This window comes from Brienomyrus brachyistius, chromosome 15 (assembly GCF_023856365.1).
Source record: "Brienomyrus brachyistius isolate T26 chromosome 15, BBRACH_0.4, whole genome shotgun sequence".
In the NCBI taxonomy this organism is placed as follows: Eukaryota; Metazoa; Chordata; class Actinopteri; order Osteoglossiformes; family Mormyridae; genus Brienomyrus; species Brienomyrus brachyistius.
This window is the reverse complement of record NC_064547.1, coordinates 14976590-15004228: the sequence shown is the minus strand read 5'-3', so window position 1 is coordinate 15004228 and position 27639 is coordinate 14976590. Positions and strand designations below refer to the sequence as shown.

Sequence of the window (27639 nt, the reverse complement as noted above, 5' to 3'; positions counted from 1 at the left end):
TGAGGATGAGGCACCAACCCAATGCAGGGTATATAAACAACAGAGCAACAGAAATTGCATTTCCATAAGAATTTTGCTTTGGGAAATAATAATAAGTTAATCTTTGGTCTATGACACCTTAAGTAAAAAGTTTTAATAATTTATATTTTCCATATAAATTTACATTGTGATATATATATTTTTTTTTATCGTATTGAAGTCCCATCTTTCCATCTAATGTTACTAATAACTCTGCATACATGCTGTTTTTGCTCATGTTAATTTTTTTATTAGAGCTTGATGGAACCAAATTAAATCAGTAGCAATATAACTCATTATAGTTCCAATGAGGTGCAAGTTATAAAAACATGAATTAATTTTATTGGAACTGAATGAACTACAGACATGTATTTTTCAATAAAAATAAATCCTCGACTTGATGTGATCGCGATATTAAATCAAGAACTCATTTCAAGAAATTAAATTACAAGCTCAGTCCTCTTTTTTAAAAAAACAATACCGGTTGGAATAACTGCATATTGAGAGTATTTATGGATATTGATTTGTACGCGAATGTTCATACCTTATTACTGAAGGCATAAGTAGATATAATATCGTCTTCTCGTTTGTGAATATAAGTCACACGTTTCGTACAGTTCCGTCTCGGGCTCCCCCAGTAAAGTTGGTTCTTTGTGCATTTTGTCCTCGCGCCAGACCCGTAATCTCTGTAAACCAGACGTATGTGTGGACGTTTCATCAGGCACCGAGGGTCCAGTCTAACCAGAAGGAATCGCGCAAAAGCCAAGACGCATAAACAGCCCTGAAAATAGCTTCTGTAGCCGATGATTTGGGGGAAATGGCGGCAGATTCACTGTTACATTTCCATGATCAGTTAAATCAACCTGATGGGATAGGACCTTGTTCTGGGGAGAATATTTGCATCGATCAAGATGAAGAGCTTGGTATGCCGGCGTCATTTAAAAGTGTAATAGTTTTGTCACCTAGCTAGTCATCTAATTATATATCCAGGAACAACATAAACATAAGCATACGAAAATAAATCTTCATGTCTGTACTAGTTTCTTTGGTAATTCTGTCTTTGTTAATTTGCTAAATATGTCAACGGGAAGGTAAATTATCGGTGTCTTAAATATCGAGTGTTGTCGATTTTGGGTTAACAACAAGAACCATGTGAAGACTGCCTAGATTTATCACTACTTTAATTTTTTAACTGAATGTTAAATTAAAGAATTGGAATCTATACATTTCTGATCTGACAGCTTGTCGATATCAAAGCGTCTGAGATGCGTTGCTAGGAGATTCCTAAGCGCCTATCAGCGAGCCCCACGCGTTTGCAGTCGATTGGTCAGTCCCTCACAGTGGGCTGATTTTGGAACACGCAATCCTTCTGTGTGTTTCCTCATTACAGAATGGAGCCTGTGGCATTGAGAGTAAAAAGCAATACATGAACCTTTCAAAATATCTATAGCAGAAATATTATTGTTTGTTTATCCACCCCAAAGGCAAATATGTTTTCAAAGTTATGAAATACTTTATTTTTACGTTATGCAAGTTTAAATGTTATGGTGACTAGGGCAGCGTCCATAAAGTCCAGCGAACACAATTTCTTGTTGAGTATTTTTGAGACCCTCCATTGCTCTGCTTGTCCTCATGGCCTTATTACATGTATATTTGTGTAGATAACCTCTTCCATGAGCTGGACGATATATTGGATGCCGATGACCTGCTTCATTCCCTGGAGACTTTTAACTATGTGAGTGTCATTGTGTAAATTTTGGGTTTTACCTCAGAATGTAAAACACTCATGATGGATTGACCAGTAAAATGGATGGAGTCGAATGGCCCAGGTTACTGATGAAAATTTAGCATAGAGGAAAAATCTGTGTGAAAAACAGTGCTTTTCTTTATTATTTATATTTTTGCATCTAATTGCTCATTGGATAAATAAATCAAAGTAAAACTATTATTACTTTTTATTACTATTTGAGTGCTTTAATAATTCAGCCAGACCAAATACCCTTTTCCTGGTTATTAAACTTACGATTACCTTCTGAAGAAACCGGTTGACTTAACTAATGTATGTTAATGTCCATCCAGCATGATCAAATTGCAGATCGGCTGTCTGAAAATGCTGTTGAGGATATATTGATAACTGGGGCCAGTTTGCTCCTTTAGGATGGCGACATTGAGGAACTGGACTTTGATACTGATTTTCGTTTCTGGGGCTGTAACCCTCTTTATATGAAGAGCAACAGCTGTAGCACAGGTAGGTTGATCCCATGGATGGTAACCCTGAAGCTGAAAGGGTCTGCCTGCTTCCAGGCAGCCGCAGTGCTGTCGTACGTTGGTCCTTTTTAGTACGCAGGACCACGCTGATGTTTCCATCGCAATATTCCAGCTTCTGCACATTGTCAACTGACTTTGGCACTTTCACACATGCAGTGGCTTCATACATCCTTAAACTTTTCCAGTCATTGTAATTGTTACGATCGCTGGTAAAAGCGGGTGAGCGTACAGGCAGGCGTGCGAGCAGGAAGCAGACGAAATAGGGGAAAACTGGGGCTTTAATAAAGATCGGGACGGAACACCAGCACTGACATTAACAAACATCAATGACGGACCAAGAACTAAGGCAAGACATGGACTCAAATAGACGAGACTGGGCGAAAATAAGTGGACACAGCTAGGCTAGATCGGGGAAGCACACGTGGATAATCAGGGGACGTGGCACACACAAGGAACTTACGAGCCGGGCATGACAGTAATTCTCGGACATGCGCAGGAAAACACAGCAACCGACTCTCATTTTCCCTTCTTTCTTTGTAAATCTATACCAAAGTATTTATGCAAATTTGAGAAATGAGACACATGTGAAAATGATAAACACCGCCTCTGTTATCTAAATGAGAGGTTTTATTCTGGGCCTCTGAGTAATTCTTATAGTCTCAGTCTTGATAAAGCATGACTTAACATTACCCTCCTTAATACAGCAACACATCAGGCAGCCAATAACCTACTGATGATATATACGTGAGTCCTGGAAGACAGATTTTTTGCTGTACCAGGCTAATACCAGTGTCTGTGAAGAATATATTTAAATTTAGTTCAATCAAGGTCAATGAAGGTCAGTCGTTATGAGCTGTGTGTTATTATTAGATAGAATGAATTCTTTATACCCAAAATAATATTTAAGACATGGAACTTATTACACTTTAAGAGATTATTGGTACCCAATTTCCCAGCTCTCCTGACCTAGATGTTGGTAGAATGGAGGGTTTGATCAGCAGCCATATTTAACATCTTGGCCTCGTTCTTCCAGATGCAGGAATGGCCATGGGCTCCCTAGCCTCATGTGCCTGGCCAAGCCCCGTCTCTACCCCCAGCCCAGCGGGGTCTCCGTCTCCCCACAGCCTGCATGTAAGTAGAACCCCCCTCCCCACCCCAGCACGTCCCAGATGGAGCCGTTGTGAACAACCGCAGCCCATACCAGCTGCTGCTCAGCTGCGGGGGGGTGGGGGCAGTAGGGCGGGGAACAGTCTCCATGCCCGTGGGGCCCAAGCGAGTAATTAAAAATTCTGCATGTTGATTAACAGCTTAATCACCCTGCAACACATCATCAAACTAATTACCCACAAACCATTTGAGATGTGCATCATTATTAAAAGGGTGTGGGTAAATCAGTTGGTATTAACATAATTTTGGAGCCAGTGTATTTACGCCCCATCACAGGAAGTTAAAATTGCAATCTGCCCGATGACACTCTTTGCACACTTTTTTTTTTCCTCCATGAAAATGATCATGCTGAGTTTATAATTGCAATGAACGGCACATGTGTAGAACTGAGTTAATTGGCGAAGCATGCTTCAGGCCTGGTGGCCTCCAGTCATATTAAAGTCACATGATCTGAGGCTGGTGACCCTCTGCAGGGCGAGAGCCAGGTCCCTCCGTCCCAGATGCTCCCTGTGTCCATTCCTTCGGAGTCGAGTAGCTGCTCCGGCGTCATTCAGGAGGAGATGCAGCAGAGGCAAACCGAGCGGCCTACCAGAGGTGAGGATGCTGCTGATTGGCAGATGTGATGTGCACACTTCTTTCCTGCAATCTTTTTCTAGAATTGGCTTTTCGTTAACAATGTCAGTATCATTTGGCAGCTAACTTTTCATCCTAATGTTAGTTTTCTGATTGAAGAAGGTAACTTATACTTGTATGTGACATCTGCATCATCTTTAATGCATTTTCCCCAGGAAAAGGCAGTATATTTAATTTTGCATTTATTTTTGACTCGAAAGTCAGATCGGCACAACTTTCAAAGCCTCCTGTGCCATTGGCCCCGAAGGTGGCCCTGCCACTTGAGACTGTCATCAGCGATATCCCAGTTCCCCAAACCACTGCTCCTCTCCAGCCCAAGATCGTTATGATTCATACACTGCAGGCGACGCCCGTGACCACACTGCCACCAGTGGCAACACAGCCGGCACACCTTACTGGTAAGGTCTCCTGCCACCTCATGGAGCTACTGCGTGAGTGTGTGGTGTGTGAGTGTGTGGTGTGTGTGTGTGTGGTGTATGAGTGTGTGGTGTATGAGTGTGTGGTGTGTGTGTGTGTGATGTGTGAGTGTGTGGTCTGTGAGTGTGTGGTGTATGAGTGTGTGGTGTGTGCGTGGATGGTGTGTGGTGTGTGTGTGTGTGTGGTGTGTGAGTGTGTGGTGTGTGAGTGTGTGGTGTGTGCGTGGATGGTGTGTGAGTGTGTGGTGTGTGAGTGTGTGGTGTGTGTGCGTGGATGGTGTGTGAGTGTGTGGTGTGTGCGTGTGTGGTCTGTGCCCTGCGATGGACTGGCAGCCCAACTGGACCCCCCACGACCCGGAACAGAATAAGCAGTTACAGAAAATGGATGTATGGGTGAATATATATGAAGTGATAGAACAAAGAGTCAGTCTGTGTGATGGGTGCGGACATGAGCAAGAAACATCCAGCTGTTATAGATCCATCTTTTACTCTCTGTGATGTTAGTCATGAGTAGTGGGTTCTTCATAAATATATTATTCGTTACTATTGTTAGTGCCTTCTGAATATTATTGTTATTATTGTTAATTCCTTCTGAATATTATTGTTACTATTATTAGTGCCTTCTGAATATTATTGTTACTATTATTAGTGCCTTCTGAATATTATTGTTATTATTGTTAGCGCCTTCTGAATATGTATTATGGTAAGTCCTTATTGTTCTACAGCTTTCTAAAATCAAAAGAGGTCATTACATTCTGCAAGGATGCATGTTCACTTATATTTTCCAATTTTTACCTGGTTCTGCTATAAAATGTAGTTTAAAAAAGTAGCTGTACTTCAGAACCAAGCCAGCAGATGTCGCTTGTCTTCTGTTCTTTTCAGTTGGACCTCAATTGGACCAGCTATGCCAGTGCAATTACAAAAATATGACTAATTTTGTAATTTATGGAAAATCCAAAACATTGTTTCCTTTAAGCACTGGCAGTAATCGCGGTTTCCTTTAAGTATGTTTTTAGGTATCTCAAAAATCAGTATTTTTGCTGGCCATTCGCTTAGCAGAGCTTGTTGGAGTTTACTTGCATGTAGATGTTAGATTAGTGGTTTACAGAACAGCTCACTGTAACATTTCAGGTTAAACGATATAATATAAAATAAAAGTAATGATATAATGATATAATAAAAGTGTGAGGAAAAACCATAATTTTAATTTGGCAGCCAGTGCGGCAAACCAGACTACGTCTGTATAATTATTCTTAAATTGTTTTACGGGTTTTAGGGCATTAAGGTCTTACTGTTCTCTGTAATGTATTTAATAAGTATGTTACACTTTTGGTTTTCATGTTGTGCTTACTGTGTTATGACACACACTGTATGTGTCGTTTGATTAATGCTTTGTTTATGCCTTTCTGTAAATGCAATTTTAATTTTCCTTTTAATCATAACTAGTGCTTGGCTAGTTTCCATCAACTGCCTGGGTCACTTGTATCCCCGGGCAAACAGCAATTGTAGGAGAAACTGGCGAAAACAAACAGCACATATTCATCCGTCATCAGACCCTTTCAGCACCTTTTGATTTATGTTGAAGTCTCGTATATGAATGACCTAATGGCCAATTTGTGTGGCTTTGCTGGTCAAATCAAACAATTTCTGGCAAAACAAAGGCAGCCTCTCCCTGTCCGGTCAGGCAGAAACCCGCGCTGTCCTTATCGTCAGCGTGATCCTCCCTCCGGTCCGGATAGGAATCTCCTCTTTCCATCCAAATAGACTTACTCAGTGCTTTCTCTCACAACACAAAGCTGACCCCTCCCAAGTCGCCTGGGGTATGACATACCTTCCGTCACCATGGGCACAGCCGGGTCCTTTTTCTACAATCGCTATTATCTTTTTTGTTTTGTTTTCGGCCCAGACTGGGCCTTCATGCTGAGCGAGGATCCTTTCTCAGCTCGGTCAAGCTGCTCTTGACCAAAACTTGGCTCTGTTTATGAAGCACACAATAAATAAAACAGAAATCCTTTTGTTTTGTCTCCCTCCCCCTCTCTCCCACTCCTGTAGTGTTAACGAAGTGATCATGGGTGCATTTCACAGAATGTTCTTCCTTACCGTTAATTCTCCTACGCTCCCTATTGTCTTGACCCAAACCTAGTTACCTCGGGTTCAAGAACAGCATCACTGGCTTCCACAGGGATGTAAAACAGTCCCTCTAGCCTTGTGTCTTGAAGCTCGGGGATGCCATCTTGCCATCTTGTTTGCTTTTTGAGGTCAGGGTAATGACATAAATGTGGCCTGTGGCCAAAATGTATATCTGGTTATGCATAGTTGATCTTGAGCTTAAACCTGTTGTCCCTCAGGACACTTATACTCAAGTCATGTCGTCTGTTCCCAGGACATGCGGTGATGCTATCGCAGCCGGCCCAGGTGGTCCAGATGTGTCCTCAGGTGATGTCAGCCCCGCCCATGGATCACATGCCGGCCCACGTGGTGACTGCACTGGCGACAATCTGTGACCCAGTGGGCCTCCCGGGGGGGCGGGCCTTCCAGACAGAGACTCCGCCCCTTATGACATCATCCTTGCGGAATCCGGGAACCAGAGAGGATGCAAGTCATGTTTCTGTAAATTCTCGTAAATGTTACATAGCTAATCATGTTAATGATTGCCAAATGTGAGTAAGTGTGTGAGTAAATGTGTGAGTAAGTGTGTGAGTAAGTGTGTGAGTAAATGTGTGAGTAAGTGTGTGAGTAAGTGTGTGAGTAAGTGCGTGAGTAAGTGTGTGAGAAAGTGTGTTACAACAGAAGCACGAAGGAAATCTTCCGGGTGGTTCCGGGTGAAATGCAACATCTTCAAAAAAAGCAACATCCTCACATCTGAATTCACTTTAACCTTAAAATTAAAAAATCCAAAGGCTGTGTTAATGCTGTTCTAGGAACTAAGCTGAACCAAAACCATGTGGCCTGTTTTTTTTTTTTAAGTTTTTTTAACTTTTATATATCTACCACACAGCTTAAAATCTATACCTTAAAAACTTAAAAGGCCTGTGCAATATAACACAGTTATAAATAAGGGAGGTTTAATAATGACATGCTATGTCAACACAGCAGTAAATCATTTGCCATGTGTTTTGTGAGTGAATTCGTAGATATTGCTGATTATATTTCCCTCTATAACTGTCAGGCTATTGGGAAAAATATACTGCTTTTCATTTAAAATCCCCTGCAGTGATTTTTTTAATGTGTAGCCAGGGATTCTTCCAAAGGAAATGATTTTGTATTCATTATTACAGTTGAAAGAATCATTATCTACTTATAATGCCTTGAGTCTGCTTGTTTAGAGGGTTAATAGGGCTGGCATACAAGAGCGTGAATATTCCATGGATACACGCCTGAGTGACAGTTTCTGCAGAAAACACGGTCGTTAGGGACAGATGACTTTGTAACATCAGGCAGGGCCAGCAAATGTAATGAGGAGTCAGACCTGAGTGCCTTCTCTTCTGCGCGGAAAGGAAGCGAACTAACTACCCACGTAATCAATTTTCCTAATGTTCAGCCACAAACAATATGGTGTGAGTCAATGGGTGGATTCCCATGCCTTGGTCCATCCGAATTCAATTGTAGCAGACAGCCAGATGGTATTGGAAACAATCATTTTGTTTTTCTTTTAAAGAGGGTAGTGTGCTTGTGTCGAGTTTGTCATGGTTTTGGTAGGTAATGCAATAAGTGAAACTCAGGTGAGAAACCAAAAAGAGGCAGTAATCTACTGAAACCGAATCAATTTTACAATTTGGATTTAGCTATGCGTATATGTTAATTTTATCAAACAGTAGATTGTGTTCCAATTCACCTTTGCTGCCGTTATTCAATGGCAGAGCAAGTGCAACACAAGGGCAAACTATGTAAAATGTTTCAACCAGGAATTAAGATATTTGTCCGTCCATCCGTCCGTCCGTCTGTCCGCCCGTCCATCCGTCCGCCCATCCGTCCATCCATCCATCCATCTTTCGATCCATTGACCCTGCAACCCCTCATTCAGTATAGGTCACAATATTTATAATGCCATATTATTTAATTTAGAAATGACTGTTCCTCAATATATTGAATGCATATTTGCCCTCAAATGTATCAGCGGTTCATGGTATTTATACCATAGGAATTATAATTATAAGTGCTAAGATAAATATAACAATAATCATAGATGGATGGATGGATGGATGATGGATGATGGATGGATGGATGGATGGATGGATGGATGGAACCCCCTCCTCGTGCTGCAGGAGCAGATTTGTACCCTTGGGTATTTCTCATGTTTGTTGGACTGTACATTTCATGGCGACAGAGAGATTGTTCCTGGCGGCTGCATGATGTGCTTATTTGTCTTGTGGAGCAGAAGTCACAGCCTACTTCGGTTTGCTGCTAAGCAGTCATTTGTTTGGTGGCCATGGACACCATGACCTGCATGCTTTGCCTGGAGTCGTCTAGTACAACTTTCCGCAGGAGGTTTTTGTTTTCAGAGTGATAATTAAGTGGCTTCTGGTGAGGTTCTTCCTTTTATTCCTTTAAACCCGCTGCGAGCTGGAGGACGTCCTTGCAGATAAACCCGACAGCGCTCCCGCACTCCTGCCGTCCTCCTGCCGTCCTCCTGCCCTTGGCAGTCCGGCAGCCCGCTAAGTGAATTCCTGATGTCGTTTCCATTTGTTTTAATGCATTTTGTCTCTTAACATTCCAAAGCGAAACGCCTCAGCGGGAAAAGAGCTGCAGTCTCTGCGGGTGTGTGAGGCGACGTGGAGGCCTGCCCTCGAGGAGCTGGAATAGGCCTCGAGTTCATGGCCAAGCCGGCGGATGCACAGTTTGGCTTTATGGAGTCTGCATGAGAGCAGTGGGGTGTCAGTTTGTAGTTAAGGCTCCCTGTAAATGCTGGCAGTTTCCCCTTTAAGTCGTTTAAAGTCCTCGTAGATTTTCTTATATCTGAATTACAGCATCGCGTTTGTGGATGTTGTTCTTGCCTCTTGCAGAGTGAGGAACTAAGAATAACATTTTTTTTTTTTTTTGATGGGTTTCTCTTTATTATCGCTTGTTTTTTCCCTCCTTGCATAACATAATGATTGAGGACTAATGGCATGTGGTACCTGTCCAATCCAAAAGCTGTAAAAAGGAACCACAACAAATCATGGATGCCGTTTGGTATTGAATGAGCTGGATGTGATGCTGACTGGTTAATTAATAATAATGGACACCTTATTAGTCCCTGTGGGGAAATTCCCATTATACCTCCCCCGACAGCCAGCCACAGCGGCACCCTGGGAGCTGGGGGTTAAGGACCTTGCTGATGGAGCAGCAGATGTACTGGGGCTGGGTTTGAACCAGCAACCTTCTGATCACTGGTACAGAGGCTCAGCCCACCGAATCTCACCACGCCCCCATCAGTGGCTTTTCTTTCCAAATAATGTTTTTAAGCTGCTGTTAAAAATGCATGTAACAGCTTCTCTTAATTATAAGAATTAAATATTTAGTGACTAATTACTTGTAAAATTTCTTTTCAAACTAATGGGCCCGACCACTAGCAAAATTTCAGAATTGTCATGGTTGCACATTTGTGCATGCTTTATAAAAAACAAAAATGAACAGAAATGAATGCCAGTATCAACAAATGTACCCCATCCGTTTATTTACCCTAAAATAAAAAGCACAGATTTAGTTTAGGGGGCAATGAAATTTGGATATTTGTGGCTTAAAACAGATAAAACAAGCTTTGAATTTTTGTGAGCGCTTGTATTCTCCAGTGACAGAGAGATAGTATCTCTAGAACCACGCATTTAATCGAGTTGTCACACTGAATTTACACAATTAGTCCTGCAGCTCAGAGCGAAATACTCAGTTAACCTGAATAATTTCTGTTTATTTGTGAATACATTTTTAAAACAATTTCCCATTAATACAGTCAGTGTTTTTCAATACTGACCCGAAGAATGTGTATGTAAATAAATATTTTTGTTTTATGTCATGGGAATGACTGTTGTGTGCGAATAGACTCCCATTTTACAGAATCTGACTTCCTTTATTTAGACGGTCTTCAGGGAGGGTGGGATGTTTCTGTTATTGCGTAAGGTGCCACATGTCCATTGTGAGCTTTAAAGACTCTTGAGTCTGGTAACTAAACAGTTGTCTTTTTCCCAGGACCTCAAAATGGCAGGTCTCCCAGACACAAAAAGGTTTCTTAGGAGACTGAATAAAACATTGTGGGTCGAACCCAAATAACTTAATTGGCGAAGCGATTAGACGTTATGGACTGTTGTTAGATTGCCTGCCCCAGTAAATGAGGTGAAGCTGGGCTCTGAAAGCTTTTGGCTGCGTGAAATGCAGGCCGCAGGTTTCTCACTTGTTTAATGTCCCATGCCGGTTCCTGTAGAAATTGTTAGCTGTTTTTAGGTTGAATTAAATTCTAAACATTTCCTCAGATTAAAACATTATTGACATTTAGTGAATATATGTCCTTCTGTTGTTTTTAAAGCAGCCGCATTGTGTAGAAAGTATTTGTATTTTCATTTGCAATTTATCCACTCATTTCAGACGAAATGATTATTATTATTATTATTTTATTCCCTTTCTTGTTTTCTTCATGAAACACAGTGTTTGACATCACCCTGAAATACACTTTAATAAACCAAACTTTAATGGAAAACTCTGAATGCCATCCGTAACTACTAACAGAAAACGCAGTTATATTAATACTAGTAGCCACTCTGTTATGATGGTGATTCAGGTTACGAAGTACAATCCAAATCTAAGTGTACCTGAAACAGTAAAAAAATCGTTGAATCCATGTACACTACAGGCACCTGACTTTGTAAAATTAATTGACATTAATTGCTTAATTGAATGTTTTTAAAGTCAAATCTTTTTTGAACCTGGTTAATGCAACAGATGTAACAGTTGTACAAAAATACGACTGTAAAAATCATTCAGCACAAGCTGTTTATGCTCAGCCAGCTAAGGAACTGCTGGAAACAGAATACTTCTGCAGGATTATTACTACACGACTCAGTAGGGAGCCGTCCTTTCCGTAAGGGATGTCCCTAAAACACAGCTGGTCAGACCTTCACACCTGTCAGTCATTATCCGGAGTAGCATTATGACGTTACTGCCTGCTTGGTTAAGTAGCTAAAAAAAAACCTGAAGTAGGGGTTTGCTTGAACCTTAGACATCAAGTGACAAAATCCAACTATGATAGAAAGAAAATTCAATCATTTTTTGTTATTACATTTCCCTTTTTTTTTATCAAATAATGATTAATTCTTCCAGAAACTACAATTCTTAGGCAACAATTCTGAACTTCCATTCTTAGACAATATTTGTGGTCCTTGGTCAGTCATAATATTGTACTTGAGTCACTATTTTACAGTTTCTAAACCCAATACTCGGCTCAATGGCTTAGGAGAGAGTTTAGTATGGAGGGAGACAACTTAATAATTTAAGTACAAAGGTTTCTTTATTATGGGAAATTAATGAACCTAAATATTGGGAGGTCGATGTTCCCCCTTGGTCCGATGCCCCAGTCTCAGCTCTCCCCACAGCTAGTCCATGTTCCAGTCCACCACCTACAGGCTAGAGCCAAGCAATATATACTTGGCACTCATAATTAGAATTAGAATTAAACATGTAGCTGGTGGAATAGAACAAAGATGTGGGCTGGCTGGGAGAGCAGGGCTGCATTCGTCAAAAGATAAGCTGAGTGTTTTATGGCTCACATTGCTGAATGTTGTTCGCTGGGGATGTGAGCTAGATCTCAAGTTCGCTTAATTGTCTCTGGCTCGTTCACAGCAGTGTGGAATGTTTTTGGCCTTTAGCAAGATCATTTGTTCAATCATCGATTTTGTCAACAAGAATATTTTTTATTTCATTGCGGAATTGATTGACCTATTAGCATCCCGCATTGACTTGGTCCCGTTTGAGTGATCTTCTCAAACATTGCTTACTATAGCACATTTTTTAAAATAGATTCCCGAAGACTAGGTCCTAGCACAGGAATGTCCATTCTGGATTCACGGATAAAGTGAGCTGGGGAATGGAGCAGTGGATTGGGCGGCTTGACAGGAAGTGCCGAGACACATGCTGTAGTGATTATGACATCATATCTGCTCATGGCACGTTGGTTATGATTCCCCCATCACTCTTTCCACTTTGGCTGATGCACCTGTTGTGCAGACTGTGAGGGCTATGGCTGTGGCGTGTGGTAAATGACTGTACGGCTGCGCCACCCCCCCAGCCCCCCACCCCCAATGGGCCATTCCTCAGCACTTCCTGTCATGCAGCCGAATGTTACAGAGCGTTGGAATCTTCTCAGGATGCCTGCCACTCCTGTGTCATTGTTGTGGCAGCCTGTGCCAACCCATATCTTCCAAGTTTCTGTGTTTTGTAAAATACTCTGCAGTCCAGAAATATGCAGTTATGCAAATTGGCACCTTGAAAGACTTCATAGTGTGTGATTTTGTGTGTGTGTGTGTGGTCCAGGTGTACCTTACCTAATGGGGACCAAATGTCCCCACAACGTGATGAATACCTGTTTTTTTTTACCTTATGGGGACCAGTTTCCTCTATTATATATATATATATATATATATATATATATATATATATATATATATATATATATATATATATATATAAACTAAAAATGTAAAAACTCTTGTATTTTGTTTGGTTATGGCTGGGTAGCGGTTAGGGTTCTCATAGTTATCATTGGCATTTTCCCATAGAAATGAATGAGCAGTGATTATACGACTGTGTGTGTGTGTGTGTGATGGATAGGAGGAGTTCATGTTCATTCTGGGAACTGCTCATTGCACCATGCTCATTCTGCTTAATAACCTTTAATTTTATTGATGGCGTTATAATAATGAACTAAATCTAAACGAAATGTTTATAATCTAACTAAATCAACAGTCGTAACAAAATTATTTTATTATGGTGACAAGACAAGAGCTCTCACTAGTTTTTAAATCATTAAGGTTTTTCAAGCTTTCATTTTTATTTTTATTCATTTTCATTTTTATATATAAAAAATTCTGTATTATTCTTGTCTTATGCATTTGAACAACGTAGTTGTGTATGTTTATTTTTGCCAGGCAACAAGGCAGCAGCGATTGATACGAAACCGCGAATCTGCATCTCTGTCTCGAAAGAAGAAGAAGGAGTATCTGGTGGGGCTGGAGGCCAGGCTCCAGGTGGCGCTGTTTGAGAACGAGAAGCTGAAAACCGTGAATGGGACCCTGAGGAAGCAGCTCGAGGGTCTTTTGAATGAGGTGAGGGTGTGGACCACGGACTCGGTCTTCAGCAGAAACCGGACATGACCGTAGCAGGACATTGAGTGTAGTTTCCCCTTTGTCTTTCCAAGGACCCAGAGCTCAATGTTACCATTTATTTATGACGAATAAACAGTTCAGACAACTGAAAATTAGTCAGATTCTGTATAATGGCAAAAATTCATTGTGCCAGATTTTCAATCAAATGGGGTCATTTCCAAAAAGCAAAACAAATGGAGCATCACATGTCATTTTATGCCCCAGAATACCAGTCTGAAGTCAAGTTCCCCCAAACACCGAAATCTTTGTCTCTTGGTGGTCCTGCTGTTTCTTGCGCTGAGCGTCGGTCCAGTGAGGTAAGCATGTGGGGAATGCAACACTGATCACTGGGCAACATTATAATTCTAGATTTATTTTGTTTATCATGGTAGATGGAAAAAGAATGTGGACAGTATTTATTTCTCTGGATGTGGACGGGCCCTTAGAAACTACTTAAATATTAGGTTTAATCACTGTGTAATTAACATGCCATGTCCGTTTTAAGGAAGCACAGAATGGTTGTTTATTCCCCGATGTCTTACAGTGAAACAGCCCCACTGCTCATTAGCCCCCCAGTTTGCGTTGTAGTGCTATTGCAATGGTATGTATTATGTCTTATTTGTTATTATACTGGGCGGCAGGCTGCATTGACAGCTTACATGTATCAAAGTGCTGAAACATACATGCCTTAAACAGTCTTTGACATGAAGTTATTGTGTAACTACTGCAGTGATACTTCCAGTATTTGGTGCCAAAAAGTAAAGCTCTGATTGACTAAATGTTTCACAGTATCTGCAGAGGTATTTGCTCCTTTCAGTAAGAATTAAATTTTCTGTGTTTTCAAAAAGGAAGGACTTTCTGTCCTCTTTTAATGCTTTGCTTGAGGCTGCTGGCTATCGGCATTCTCTGTCAAAGTTCCCAGATTGTTACTTATTTTCACTCGGTATCACTGTTCTTAAAGCAACTATCCTCTACCTACTTCACCATTGTAGCTGTTTGTTTAATCATGCTTGCATCCCATAATTTCTGAATACAAACCCTAACCCTGCTGTGTAGTGAGTTTATATATTTCCTCATCTTCTTCACCTTCCTTACTGTGGCTTTGGTTATTCAATTAAATAAAATATCTATTTGCCCATGTTTATAGGCTATTATACATTGCTTGCTTATTCTTTATTGACCCAAAAACCGCTGTGTAACTAATATGTATAATAAGATTTTTGTCTCTCGCTATATAAACATTTATAAAAGTGCCTGTGATTTATTGAGAGGTTTAAAAAAGGCAGGCAGCTGAAGCCTGTTCTGTTTATTCAGTTTAAATGACCATTACAGGTGTTTTGAGGTAAATAGACCTTACTGGGTCCTCTTACGTAATGCTGCCTCAGCTCTTTGCTGTTTTGGTTGCAGTCTGAGGTTCTGAGCTGCTGTATATAAACTTCTGTTTGCACCTGAGCCATTTTAATATACTTTGCCCCCCCAGCCTGCGTCAGGGTGAACATATCTCCGAGCTCTCAGCTTCGGCCACTCCCACTCATACTGGTCGGCATCTGTTGGGCTTCTCCGTCCCTGAAACATCTGACCCCCTGAGGGACCATCGCCCTGACAGGTAAGCTTGTTGTACACTTTGAAGGATCCTGCAGTAGTTCTGCTCTTATTTGCTTTTAAGTAGAGTAATTGAATATTTCATAAATACCCCCATAACCCTATAATTCCTCCTCTGAAACCTTTAAAGACAAATTCCTTCCAGGTGTGAACTTCCATGGCGAATAAACCTTTTCTGATACTGATTGAATTTGCAATATGTTGTAAGGATGAATTAGGACAGGATCATTTCCTTAGATACTTATCATTGTGCTTTATCAGCCCTTAAATATGAACATTTATTGTGTAATTTTTGCCTCTGAAAGTATATTGAAAATGAGACTTTATACAGATTTGAAGGGAAGCCGTATGTTGTGTTATTGGCTGGACCAGATGGGAGATTATGTAACAGTTTACTTGCGTGTCATTTCCAAATATTTCCACATTTTGGCTACTTTTACCTCCCAGAACATTTTGTACACATTCAGAACTAAATACATGTAATCAGTGTATAAAAACTCAGATTGGGCATGATTTTGGGATCATAGTTGTTTTTTGAAGGGGTTGAGTGGGTCTGACCAAACGTTAACTTGGGCTGCTCACTTTTGTTAGCATTTTTAGTCTGAAGAAATACCGGTCCCTGGTAGGTTTTCCTGGTGGAGGGGCTGAGTCTGTCAGAGTATCCCTGCCTCTCCCTTTCCCCCGCTCCATGGGCAGTACTGTGGCCTCACACCCCCGAATGTCAGCGTAAATCCCACCCCTGGCTGTGTGTGCGGCCTTTGCTCGTTTGCCGCTGTTGTGAGGCTTTGGCCCCAGTGGCAGGATGCCTCTGAGTCACTCGCGGCGTGTGACTGTGTGTGTGAGTGTCTGTTCTGCAACGGCCTGCTGTCCTGACTGCTGTGCTCTCGGCCTCATACTTCCCAGAACTCTATAAGCTTTGTGGATGAATGGTGATTAGTCTTAAAAAGCTATTTCAAGAATATAGTATTGTGTAATTAATTTGGGGGGTAATATGGGTCTTTCAGTGTTATTTTAAAAGCCCGGGTGCTCAGAGGGCATTCGGCTATATTGGCATTTAAACACACTGAACCTTGCAAGCCAGAAAAGGCCTTAAAACAACATGTCAGTTAATGAGACCTTTGGTGGATTTGGTGACATAACAAAATCAATCACTTTGAAATCTCCCAGGATGCGTCGCCTCTTTTCTTACTGTCTTCTTCATGTCACAGAGCATCTGCCTCCCTGTCTTACGGGACTTTTCCTTTTAAGTCATGAGTCTGATCCCCATCCTCCATCACCCTTCCTTACTTTTCACTTACACAAAATTCTGCCATTTTACTAAGTGATTGCTACGTTCCTCACAAGCGTCCAAGCGGTAACACATCTAGACACAATTTGTAGTTTTGTGCATTTTTTTTTAACTTAAAAAAGCATATATTGAAAAATTAACACCCCCCCCCCTGCAATCTTGCTTAATCTCCATGTGTATTTCTTGCTATTGATCTTTTTGGCATGATATAAATTGGAATGCATCTAATTGCCTCCATATTGAAAGTTGGCCATTCTAAAATAAATCGGGTCTGATTCTATTTACAGTATCGCTCGGCCTTTTGCACGTCCATCTTCCAAGGTTTGCAGATGTCAGCTGAACTCTAATCAGGCCTGCTCATTGGAAAAATCGTCTCAGAAGAGTCGTGACATTTCTTCTGAACACAAACGGCCCTCAGAGGATAAGCCCTCTTCTGCTGGATGGAGTTTGGGTTGGCCCTGTCCCCTCCCCAGAGAAGGACTCTTAAGTCAGGGTCTATTGAGTTCCTTAGTTGCATTGCATGCTGGGGGCAGGGGGGGGGGGGGGGGGCAGCGGTGCTCTTTTGAGGGATCATTACGGGATTTTGTACACATTAACACAATAGTCTAGCATGTGAGAAGCTAAACATATGGAGGCTTCGTGTTATTTGATACATGGAAGTTTTGGAAGTAACATGAGGCTCTTTCCCGACAAAGTTCAGTAACTTCCTTCCTGGTTCTGAGTTTTTATATGATTCATTATTAAATCTGACCAACAGATCTTTCGTCATCCGCAGAATAAAAACGATTTAACGTTATTCCACTAATAAGCGCTGGTAGGTTTCGCACACTGGCATTGGCGATATTAGACAAAAGTATATCAGATATCAATCGAATTTTCTATGCAGAATATGGAGATGCATTAAATGTACTTCAGTGTAACTGAGATACAAAAACGATTCCATCTGCTCAGGTTTTGTTCCACTGCTTCTCCCTGAACTAACATGTAACTCCCCAGGTTGTGGTCAACCAATCATAAGTTATCTCACTACAAGGCCCACTCCAGTAGTTCATGGTCAAATGAAAACTACCTTCCAGGACTTACTAAAAGGTTGCAGAACTACTTCTGGGGAACTAAAATCAGTGTTCCTGCGGTGGTGAAGTGACAGAAGTTCCTGGTTCCTGAAAAAAAGTGCTGCTTCCAGAAAAAGCACCTATGCTGTGTGAGAACCAATAGCCTTTTTCTTTCTTCCTCCAGCTCTGCATACTCCATGTCAGATGAAAAAGCACTGATGATGGTAAAGAGGTATCCCACAATGCCTTGCCAGCCAGCTGTCAACAGAACCAAGTTTCTACAGTTAGTATGAAGTCATGCTTCTGCACTGCACTGGCTTCACCTCTGCACCGCCCACCTCTATCCTGTTCTCATACCAGCTTCAACCTAAGTGCAAAAATCTACAGACCTCCAGTGTGGAGTGTAAAGAAAAAAAGCCATGAAGTTCAGCTGTAGTTTCGTCCTCCATCCATTTCTTTTCCATTTTATTCTGACAATGAACAAAGGGTTTTGGCCCTCAGGTCATCCTTGATAGATCCTGTTTATCCACTGGTTTGTGGTCCTTTTGATCTAAAAGCAGTAACTGCTCAAAGATGCAGATAGTTCACGTAAGAATGAAAAACGATTATTTTCAACAGTGTTAACTCAAAGTAGACCTAAAGCATGGAGTAAATCTATGAAGGTTCATCCTGTTCATCTGAACTCATGACGTCACTATAGGTACCCCTAAGTAGTACCAGGGAGGTCCGTGTTTTGTCTGCAAAGCTGTGCATTTCACGACATCTTTCTGCACCCTGCTGTTGTGCTGAGCTGTTATTTTTGCGCTTGTCGCCGTCCTGTTAGCTGTAACGAGTCTGACCATTAGCCCCTGACCTCTCTCATTAAGAGAAAAGTGTACCAGGCTTCTTTTTGTTTATTGCACTATGCTCCGTAAACTCTGGCCCCAGTGTCTCACTCTGTCATTCTGGAGCCACTGTGTATGACAGCACTGATCACACCGCGTTTAGAAGCATTTAGGCATCTTGGACGTTCTGATACTTTTCTGACTAATCATTCTGTAGATGTTCAGTTGGTCACTGTGTGTGTAATCGCTCCCTTTTGAAGGATATCTCATGAGCTTCGAGGGTGGGTCAGTCGACACGAAGAGGAGAGAATAAGATGGATGGAAAGAAAGATTGATGGAAGGCAATTCAGCATGAAATCGGCTGAGGTAATCTGGACATTCTCTAGACCTTGGACTAATTTATTTATATGAAAAAAGATTTATTCGTTATGCTTATAGGCCTGCCCCAATGTGTACAGAATGTTGGGTCCTTCATACAATAGAGATGTGTAAATAATTCAGCTGGTAACTCTCTGGAGCTCGGAGCACAGTCCCGCTGCGCATGAAACACTGAAATGGAGACGTTCTGAATTTCAGAGCCTCTGCTTTCCATTTCTTTTCTCCTTTTGACTGAAAGTTGTACACATGTGGCTGCATCTGGGTGTGTTTGGTGTACAGATTTGGCTGTCCTGTCCTCTGCTGTGCTGTGCTGTCCTCTGCTGTGCTGTCCTGTCCTGTGCTGTCCTGTCCTCTGCTGTGCTGTCTTGTCCTGTCCTCTGCTGTGCTGTGCTGTCCTGTGCTGTGCTGTCATCTGCTGTCCTCTGCTGTGCTGTGCTGTCCTCTGCTGTGCTGTCCTGTCCTCTGCTGTGCTGTCCTCTGCTATGCTGTCCTGTCCTGTCTTGTGCTGTCCTGTCCTGTACTGTGCTGTCCTGTCCTGTGCTGTCTTGTGCTGTGCTGTACTGTGCTGTCCTGTCTTGTGCTGTCCTGTCTTGTGCTGTCCTGTACTGTCTTGTGCTATGCTGTGCTGTGCTGTACTGTGCTGTCTTGTGCTGTCCTGTCTTGTGCTGTGCTGTACTGTGCTGTCCTGTGCTGTCTTGTGCTGTCCTGTCTTGTGCTGTACTGTGCTGTCCTGTGCTGTCTTGTGCTGTGCTGTGCTATGCTATGCTGTGCTGTGCAATGCTGTGCTGTGCTGTGCTGTGCTGTACTGTCCTGTCTTGTGCTTCTGGCACTTTTCGGTTTCAGACATGGTTTGGGAAAAAAACAAATGAAAAGAAAATCATGTCAAGTAGAAGTATTTAAATGAAATAGAAAAAAATGTTTGTATGTGACTTTCTATGAGCAGCTTCATCTTCTGTGCTCATTTCATAAAGTTTGTCATTTTGATAACTTCTAATTGTTTTCAAATAAGGTAACATTTTCCTACTTTCCATGTGCTTTTATGAATCCTATGGTATAGTTTATACCAAGATGAAAACGGGGCAGCCAGACTAACCAGTTGCTCAGGAAGATGGATTCCCAAATACATCCTGAACAGATCCAGATGCAGGTTAAAGGGCCATTTTACTCTAGAAGTCGGGCCACTTCTGTGTGAACAGCGCTTGTCATCATTGCTTTCAGAGCGAACTCCTTGCACAACTGCTGCTCATGAAAGGGAATAGACTAGGAAGACCGCTTGTGCTCCAAAGGGTCTCTGAGCTTTGATCTTCTGCCTACTGTGAGCCCTGGGCCACTGGCCTTCCTGTCGCGGTGGCATCAAGGCAAATGGGATGTAATTTACTCTGGAGTGTCTAAGTCTATGTGTTCCAGCACTGCAGTGTGTTCCAGTGAGACTGCAGTGTGTTCCAGTGAGACTGCAAAAACCAAAGTCGTTTACACAGCAGGAATAATGTACAGAACAAAATTAAAATTCCTTTTAGGTATGAGATCCCTCCACATTTTTAGATTGTTCTGGTGTAATAATTGGGTTTCAGCAGAACCAGCGCTGTTCATTTCTTCACATTTGTCTGACAGTCAGGGTGTCGATGTTTAGACTTGTTGCTGCCTTTCCATGGGAAGACTTTTAAATGGTCTTGCTGTTCCTGAAATGACTCATCTCCGCTCCTTGCACCCAGTCACGCATTTTCCAGCAACTGCGAAAAAAGAAAAATCACTAAAAGCCGTCTAGGTGGTCAGATTCTAAGCTTAATTGATTTATGCTGTGGGACGTTACTGATTCAGCCTGGATCTGTTTCCTCTCACTGTTCTTTTGCTCCCTGATTGCTTCCAATTTTCTATGTCTATCCCCTGTGGCAATCGTGCCGTCCCTCTCTGCCTGAAGCGCCTACCCTCGCCCAGGCTCTCTTCTTCTTAGTGTAAGGGACCAAAGCACCGAAATGGAGTGTCCCCTGCCCCCCAGGGCTGCATTTTCTGCACGTCTCGCTGTGGAGGTCTCTCAGTAGAAGTGTGATTCCCAAAATGAGTCACATGAAATAGAGAAATGAGAACTGAAATAATGCTGTTTGGAACCACACAGATCCAAGATTTGGATGCCTGTGATCCCAGGCAAAGAACAGTTTAACCACTGAGGAGGGGCGACGGAGTACCCCCCAGTGTTTGATTTAGCTTTGGTCACACCCTCCCCCCAAAAAATAGACTTTTGCATTTAAATTATTGTGCCCCCTCTAATATCAAACTTCATGCTACGCCCCTGCCACTGACTGTGTAGCTACATACCTCAATGGCAGTGAAACCGTAACACAGATTGCCATTGATAGTCACTGGCATTATTAGTGCTGCCATTATTAGCACTGCCTTTAGCTTTGAGGAAAAGCTATTCATGGATGGAGGCCCATGTGCTTGCAGTTCCTTTTATGTACAGTTGGAGCTCAGTGTAAAAGCGCGACAGAAATGTGCTATAAGATCTTCTTATACTCACTGCTACTTCCATTCACATTTGCAAACATTTTTTTCCCAAAACACATTTTTTCCAAAGCAACATATTCCCCATGTACCTGTTATATATTTGTATGTTTGATTCATTTCAGGATTATTATGGTGTAATGTACAGAAATACAGACACCGACCTAAAGCCAATGTCCAATCAGGCAGCTTGCCTCTCATCCCCGGGGTCCTTAGTGACCCCCACTTCTCCATCGCTTGCCGGTCCTAATTACGCCTAACAATGTAATTCATCCAATCATAGCCAGCTGGGCAACATTAACTGAGGCTTCTGTTGGCATAGGGCTTTGTAATCAATTGCTATGGTAACACAATGGCTGTTCCTGTGCCAATTGCTCGGCCTTCTGCCAGTTCACACAAAGATAAATATAAACAAAAATGAAAAATAGACTCTCCAGTAGAATTAACGTCCATGTTGCACTGATCTGTGGTCATGTTCTGGTTCAAGACATTTTTGTAAACTAATGTATATAATGTATATAAATGTATTTCATGCCTTGACATTTTCTTCATAAAACATTAAATTAATTCTTTGTCACAAGCTGGGGGCCAGTTACATGCCATGCAGGGTGTCCACTGCTTTGTGTTCTGCACTTCCTGAAAGAGGCTTTAGGTTCACTGGAAAAACAGTATGATGGATGGATGGAGTGCAAATTTTTCTGTTAATCCATGAGGGCACCGCAGAGCAAAACTATACACAAAATTTAATTTGGATTAAAATGTCTCCACGATCTGCCTTCACAGAAAGATGGTTAGTATCGGCTACAGTGCACATTTGATCAGTTGCATTTCTCTGGCTCATAAATGCATCTAAAGTTATTTTGTCAGCCAAATTCATTTCGACACATCAGTAATCCGCTAATAGCAAACAGTAGATGGTGCCTTGGATTTCCTCCTCTCTCCCTTTCGCAGCCTCGATCCAACATGCGATGAGAAACATGCGACACCTTCCCTGTTTGGCAACGTGGCAACAAGGACGACATGGAGAAGTCCATCCCTATAAAGAATTCCATGTCACTGATATGGAACTTGTTTGGATTTCCCAAAACTATTTAGTAACTTGAAAAATGGTCTTAAAAACCAACATGAAAAAGAATCCTGCTAAGATTGTGGATCATGATTCTGTGTGGAAAAAAAATATTAATATGATATTTTTGCCATATTGCCACCCCTAAATTGGGTATTAAAATACTCAGTGTTCAAGTTATGCAGTAATTGTTTCTTAACCATAAACAATGCAGATAAATCTGTTACGTTTGGCATTAAAGTACTCTAGAATTCAGCGGTAAAGCCTTTATTCCAATATACCTGATTGAAAGATGGCTTTAATTTAATTATGGCTTTAATTGGTTCTCTTTAGTCTGTACAAAAGTATAAATACTGAAGATAAAAACAGCAGTGAGTAGAAATTAATAGAATTTTGTCTGAAGAAGGAATCCAGTTTATTTTACCATTTTATAAATAATTTGTAAACATTTTTACCACAACAAATGTGATTTCTGTGAAATAATAACGGTACGGTCAGCTTATGTGGTACGTAGCGGGTGCTTGCTAATGCTGACCCTGTGGTTGTGCTGCTCTGGATGCATGAGGGCTGCAGCACCATGCAGTAAGTACTTGATGTGTTTGTAAACCCTGCTGGTTTGTGACTCATTTTCTCCCCCCGATTGCCTTTTGATAGAAAACATCCGATAAGACCAGCGGGGATGCGATTCTCTCCATAAGCTCCCCAGATTTGTCTGAAAAGTAAGTTCTCTTAGTTGTCTTTTGTTTGGAAATATTGACATTGCGATTTACCTGAAAGTCTTTTTTAATTCGTGAGTAAAGGTTTTAGATGCGTAATCTCTTAAAAAAGTATTATAATATTACTGTAATTGCATATATTGAAAAAAGGTATTTTGAATATCTGCATCACATGCTATTTCCAAAAAATATATCTTTCTATATGCCAGAGTAAAGCTCAGCAGAATGATTGATCAGAATATGTATGAATAGATGTATTGAAATGCTCCTGTATTCTTTTCAATGTGCTCACAGTAATATAGCAAATCCTCTACACTGTAGTCCAAAGGTTTTCAACAATTATTATTATTTTATAACCTTTCCAGTTGTTTGGTAAAGCTCTGAAACGGCTGCCATTGTCTAACCAGATGAGAACAATGCATTTTAATGTAACTTCTTCTCCATTCATTTTCACAGGATGTATCCTGATGATTCAATGGCAACTTAACATGCCTTTAATTATAAATGTGTTTCCTGTTACCCTAGGAACTCCAGTAAAGAGCTCCAGGTAAACTATGGCCCCTATGAAAGGTACAGGGATCTATTTGAGAAGACCCGTCGGCACAACGACACCTTCTACGTTATCTCTTTCCACAGGGTGAGGATATTCAGAGAAAGCAGACATATAACATTTCTGTGTTTCTGCTTAATGATCACACTGGTACGCATTCAAAAAATCTAACTAAAAAGGTCAATTATCCCGTAAGAAAACAGCCAAATTTGCTCCAATATGTTTTTTTTATTGATGTAATGGCAAGTAGCTCTTGTTTAATAAATGTCTTTCCATTTAGTGCACCAAGTGCATTGATTATTCCAGGGCTCTAAGGTTTCACAGATGTACTATGCAGAACAATGACATCAAGAACCGAAAAGTTGATGAAGCATTGATGAAATGCTCAACTTATAAACTTTTAACTTATGAAAAGTTATAAAAAATTTACAAATTCAAAACCACATTCAATATAAAATTCCAGTAAAATCCAACTACCCAGCCCTTAAAGGAGAATTCGATAACTTCACATATCATTCTTTCTGTGTAGCGTATTAGACAACTACAGTGAAGAGTTTCCATTTTCGTGCTTCACTTCTCGGTGTTTGGATCATGTCTGATACTTGGCTGATCCAGGCGATTCTCAGTGACTTCTTGACATCATCTAAACTGCTGTAATGTATCATATTTAAAGACAGATGTGAGTCATATTCAAAGGGAGATCTAATACAGGTACTGTGCCAAATTCACAAATGTAAATTGCAGGGTATTTATAAATAGTTAAAAGGAAGCTTTAAGAGTTGTAATTTAGGAGTGACATGAAAAAACATCCTTTTTTTTCTCAAGGGAAGTTTAGGAGCGAAACACATTGTCACAAATCATTCATGCCATGTATACATTGTGGCCAGTGATGCCTGCTTGTTGTTGCGCTTTGTTCTATGAGGTGTTGTGGTGTTTCAGTATCACTCACCTCTCCTAGATATGATCCTTTTGTAAACGATGCCTGTGATCATATGCTGGGTAAGGAAATCATTGCTTAATTCTTTCCAAACCAAACTCTTGTCCCAGAATATCTTTCAGGATCGTTAAAGTTTGTCATATGTTATCTCTTTAATTAGCCAAGAGCTGATTACAGCATGTTTCTCATTTCTATCAGGTCCCTTTGTTTGTTGATCATTTGCTGACTCAGGCAAAGCCTTTGGAAGACCGGTGTTTGATGGCTAATGCTAAACACACTTGCTCTTTGGATCTGATGAGCTGCTCCTGACTTCCTGGCCGATCCCATTCATTCCCTTTTTTGAACCCATTTTGCAAGCTGGTCTGCTTACAGACGTCTGTCAGTTCGGCAGTTTATCCTCCAGCTTCCCCAGAGCGATTCCTTCTCACTGCTGTCATGTCAGGGGCCCAAATCCAGCACTTCATCCTAAGTAGAGTCCCTTCACTAGGGCCTGTGAAGTGGAAAACTATTTTTACATCTAGAATGTTCACTATTCATGTACTGTCGGCTGTTCCGTGCAATCTTAATGTTTGTTATAAACGAAAAGTTTCAGATGCTTATGATGCAAATGTAATTAAATGCAGCTTCATTTGCATTTGTACGAGTACTTTGAAATGTATTTTAAATGTTTTTCACACATATCTCATGTTGCTCTGGTTTTTAAAGACAAAGACATATAGAGGTGAGAATGTAACTTGGTGTCTGAGTACAGACATAACTTGGTGTCAATCCAGTGACCCTGGAGCATTTTGGGGGTTAGGGGTTAGGGGTTAGGGGTCTTGCTCAAGAGCCTCACAGATATGAAGCAGCCCTTCCGCTCACAGGCACTGAAGCGTGATTCTCCGAGCCACACACCACCCTCCACCCTCCACCGCTTTGTCCTCTTGCTCATTATGGCATGTGAATTGTTTATTTTTACGGTTTACTTCAGTATTTTGTTTCCTAGGTTTCAGAGTGTATTTTCTGGCTGTTTTACTATAGTGTTTTCATAGGCTTTCCAAGGTCCTCTTGTGTTCTGGATTTAATTTGTCATTTTAAAAGTATTGTAGCCTGGTCATGGCATTGGATGATGCAATAATAAGGCAGGAGACAGTATAAATCAGCCACAAGGTGGCGCTATTGCACCCGTACCATTTACTGTGACAGCTCACACGTACTGCCCACCATGCTGGCCACCGCAGCTTTCCACACCACTATTTACAACACTTCGTATTAAATGCTATATGTGACATTACTTTATAACACAATGACAGCACAATCGATGACGGCTACACAAAGCTATTCAAGCTGGCATCGGTCCAGCGCTGCATCACGTTCCGTTGTACTCTTATGTTCAGAAATCTAGCGCTGTCAGGATTTCCCCGCCCTTTGTTCAGACGCATCGCCATAACTGGCTTGGTTGGGGGGATATTGTCTTTGGTCTGGTGCCTGTTCTCAGTACAGTAGTTGTAGCTATCGGTCATCGGGTTATCTGTGAATGTAAGTTGAAATGGTCAGGCTCCGTTGGGGTGGATGGGAAATTCCTCAGAGAGCGGAAGGTGCAAAGCGTCCGCTCTGTAGACTGGGCTTTATGTGGCCTTTGCGGTTGGTGGGACACGCAGACCCATGTTGGGATCTCATAGCGTCCTACGCCCTTTGCACGGGTGTGTGGTGGAAGGAGCAGACCGGATGTGACCTGCACTCTTTGGTGTTCTGGGATTGAAAAGCAGAAGATAAAGTCATGGTTTGTAGCCACGAGATTTAAACCACTGTCTGCTCAGACGGCTTTTCCTCTAATTAGCTGCTCAAATTCACTCAAGAGAACAACTTCTGTATGTGAGAAGAACATTTCCGTTAAAATTTTGTCTTGATGTTCAAGGATTCAAGGGTTTTATTCGTTACATGTGATGCATACAATCCAACTATATCCTGCAGTGAAATACAAGGTGATCAACTCCCCCACAATAATGTAAATGCAGACTTTTGTAAATGTAAATGGTTTAGGAGAATAAAACGTTCGCTGTCATTCACATGGCTGTGGACAACCTTCCTTTAGTTTTTTTTTTTAATTATTAACAGAACCTTATGTATACAGGCTTGATATACTGACAGCCCTTCGGTGATGTGACTGAGCAGTCTTACTTAATTAGGCTGCACTGAAACCAATGTGTCTTGGGCTGTGTTCCGTTAGAAGGAACTTGGCTTCTAAACGTCCACCCACTGTGGGACTTCTGAACACCAGCTTCTTTATCTCCAGCCATGCTTTAAGAACTGAGTTGGAATGTGTGCTCCCTGGATTTCACCTTCCTCTGGTGGTTAAGCTCTGTTTTACTGTAGGCTAGAGGCAGATGTTTTTGTCTAAATCTATGCTAGGAGAGATTTGCGCTTGTCACGCTACTCTACAAGTAGGCAAGAAATGCCATCTGCGAGGTACTTGGTTATTTAGTGGTATATCAAATGTTTACGCCTCTGAGCCCCTTCAGTAAGACTTGGAGACTGGTTTTTGTCAGTGATTTAAAATTCCAGAGGGAGATCTCTGGAAGCCAAAGAAGGACTAACCTTCGCGAATCTCCGTCCCCTGGACCTACTCCAGATCTCTTTAGCGGAGTTAGTATTTCTCGCTTGTTTCCCTTCATATTCTAAACCAGCTTCTTTAATAATCTGAGGAGCAGTGACTGCAGTACAAGTCAGCAATGTTTTCATTAATTTTTTAGGAAGTACGAGCTATTGTACTCAGAGCTGCTTATAAATTTGTTTGTGTGGTGTAAAAATATCTGGGAAGATGATCAGACATGATACGTGGCATTTATAAAGCCCTGTTTGAGAACTTTGGTGGTAACCATTTGTTAATGTTTGGTGTTTATTTACAACCTCATGA

At 41.4% G+C, this 27639-nt stretch overlaps 1 protein-coding gene across 2 annotated transcripts in view; it reads left to right on the top strand.

Moving 5' to 3' along the window:
- The first annotated feature begins 712 nt into the window (after positions 1–712).
- atf6 (activating transcription factor 6) overlaps positions 713–27639 on the top strand; it is a 35503-nt gene continuing 8576 nt past the window's right edge. Inside the window, exons 1-14 of one of the 2 annotated variants that reach the window (XM_048976592.1) lie at positions 713–941; positions 1680–1753; positions 2176–2266; positions 3320–3417; positions 3927–4047; positions 4287–4484; positions 6886–7097; positions 13616–13792; positions 14057–14148; positions 15312–15437; positions 17958–18056; positions 18858–18963; positions 23195–23259; positions 23782–23893. In XM_048976592.1, the coding sequence (XP_048832549.1) occupies positions 836–941; positions 1680–1753; positions 2176–2266; positions 3320–3417; positions 3927–4047; positions 4287–4484; positions 6886–7097; positions 13616–13792; positions 14057–14148; positions 15312–15437; positions 17958–18056; positions 18858–18963; positions 23195–23259; positions 23782–23893 (1677 nt within the window). In that variant the 5' untranslated portion in view covers positions 713–835. Of the gene's footprint in view, positions 942–1679; positions 1754–2175; positions 2267–3319; positions 3418–3926; positions 4048–4286; positions 4485–6885; positions 7113–13615; positions 13793–14056; positions 14149–15311; positions 15438–17957; positions 18057–18857; positions 18964–23194; positions 23260–23781; positions 23894–27639 lie in introns of both variants that reach the window. The other variant, XM_048976591.1, reaches the window with a different exon arrangement.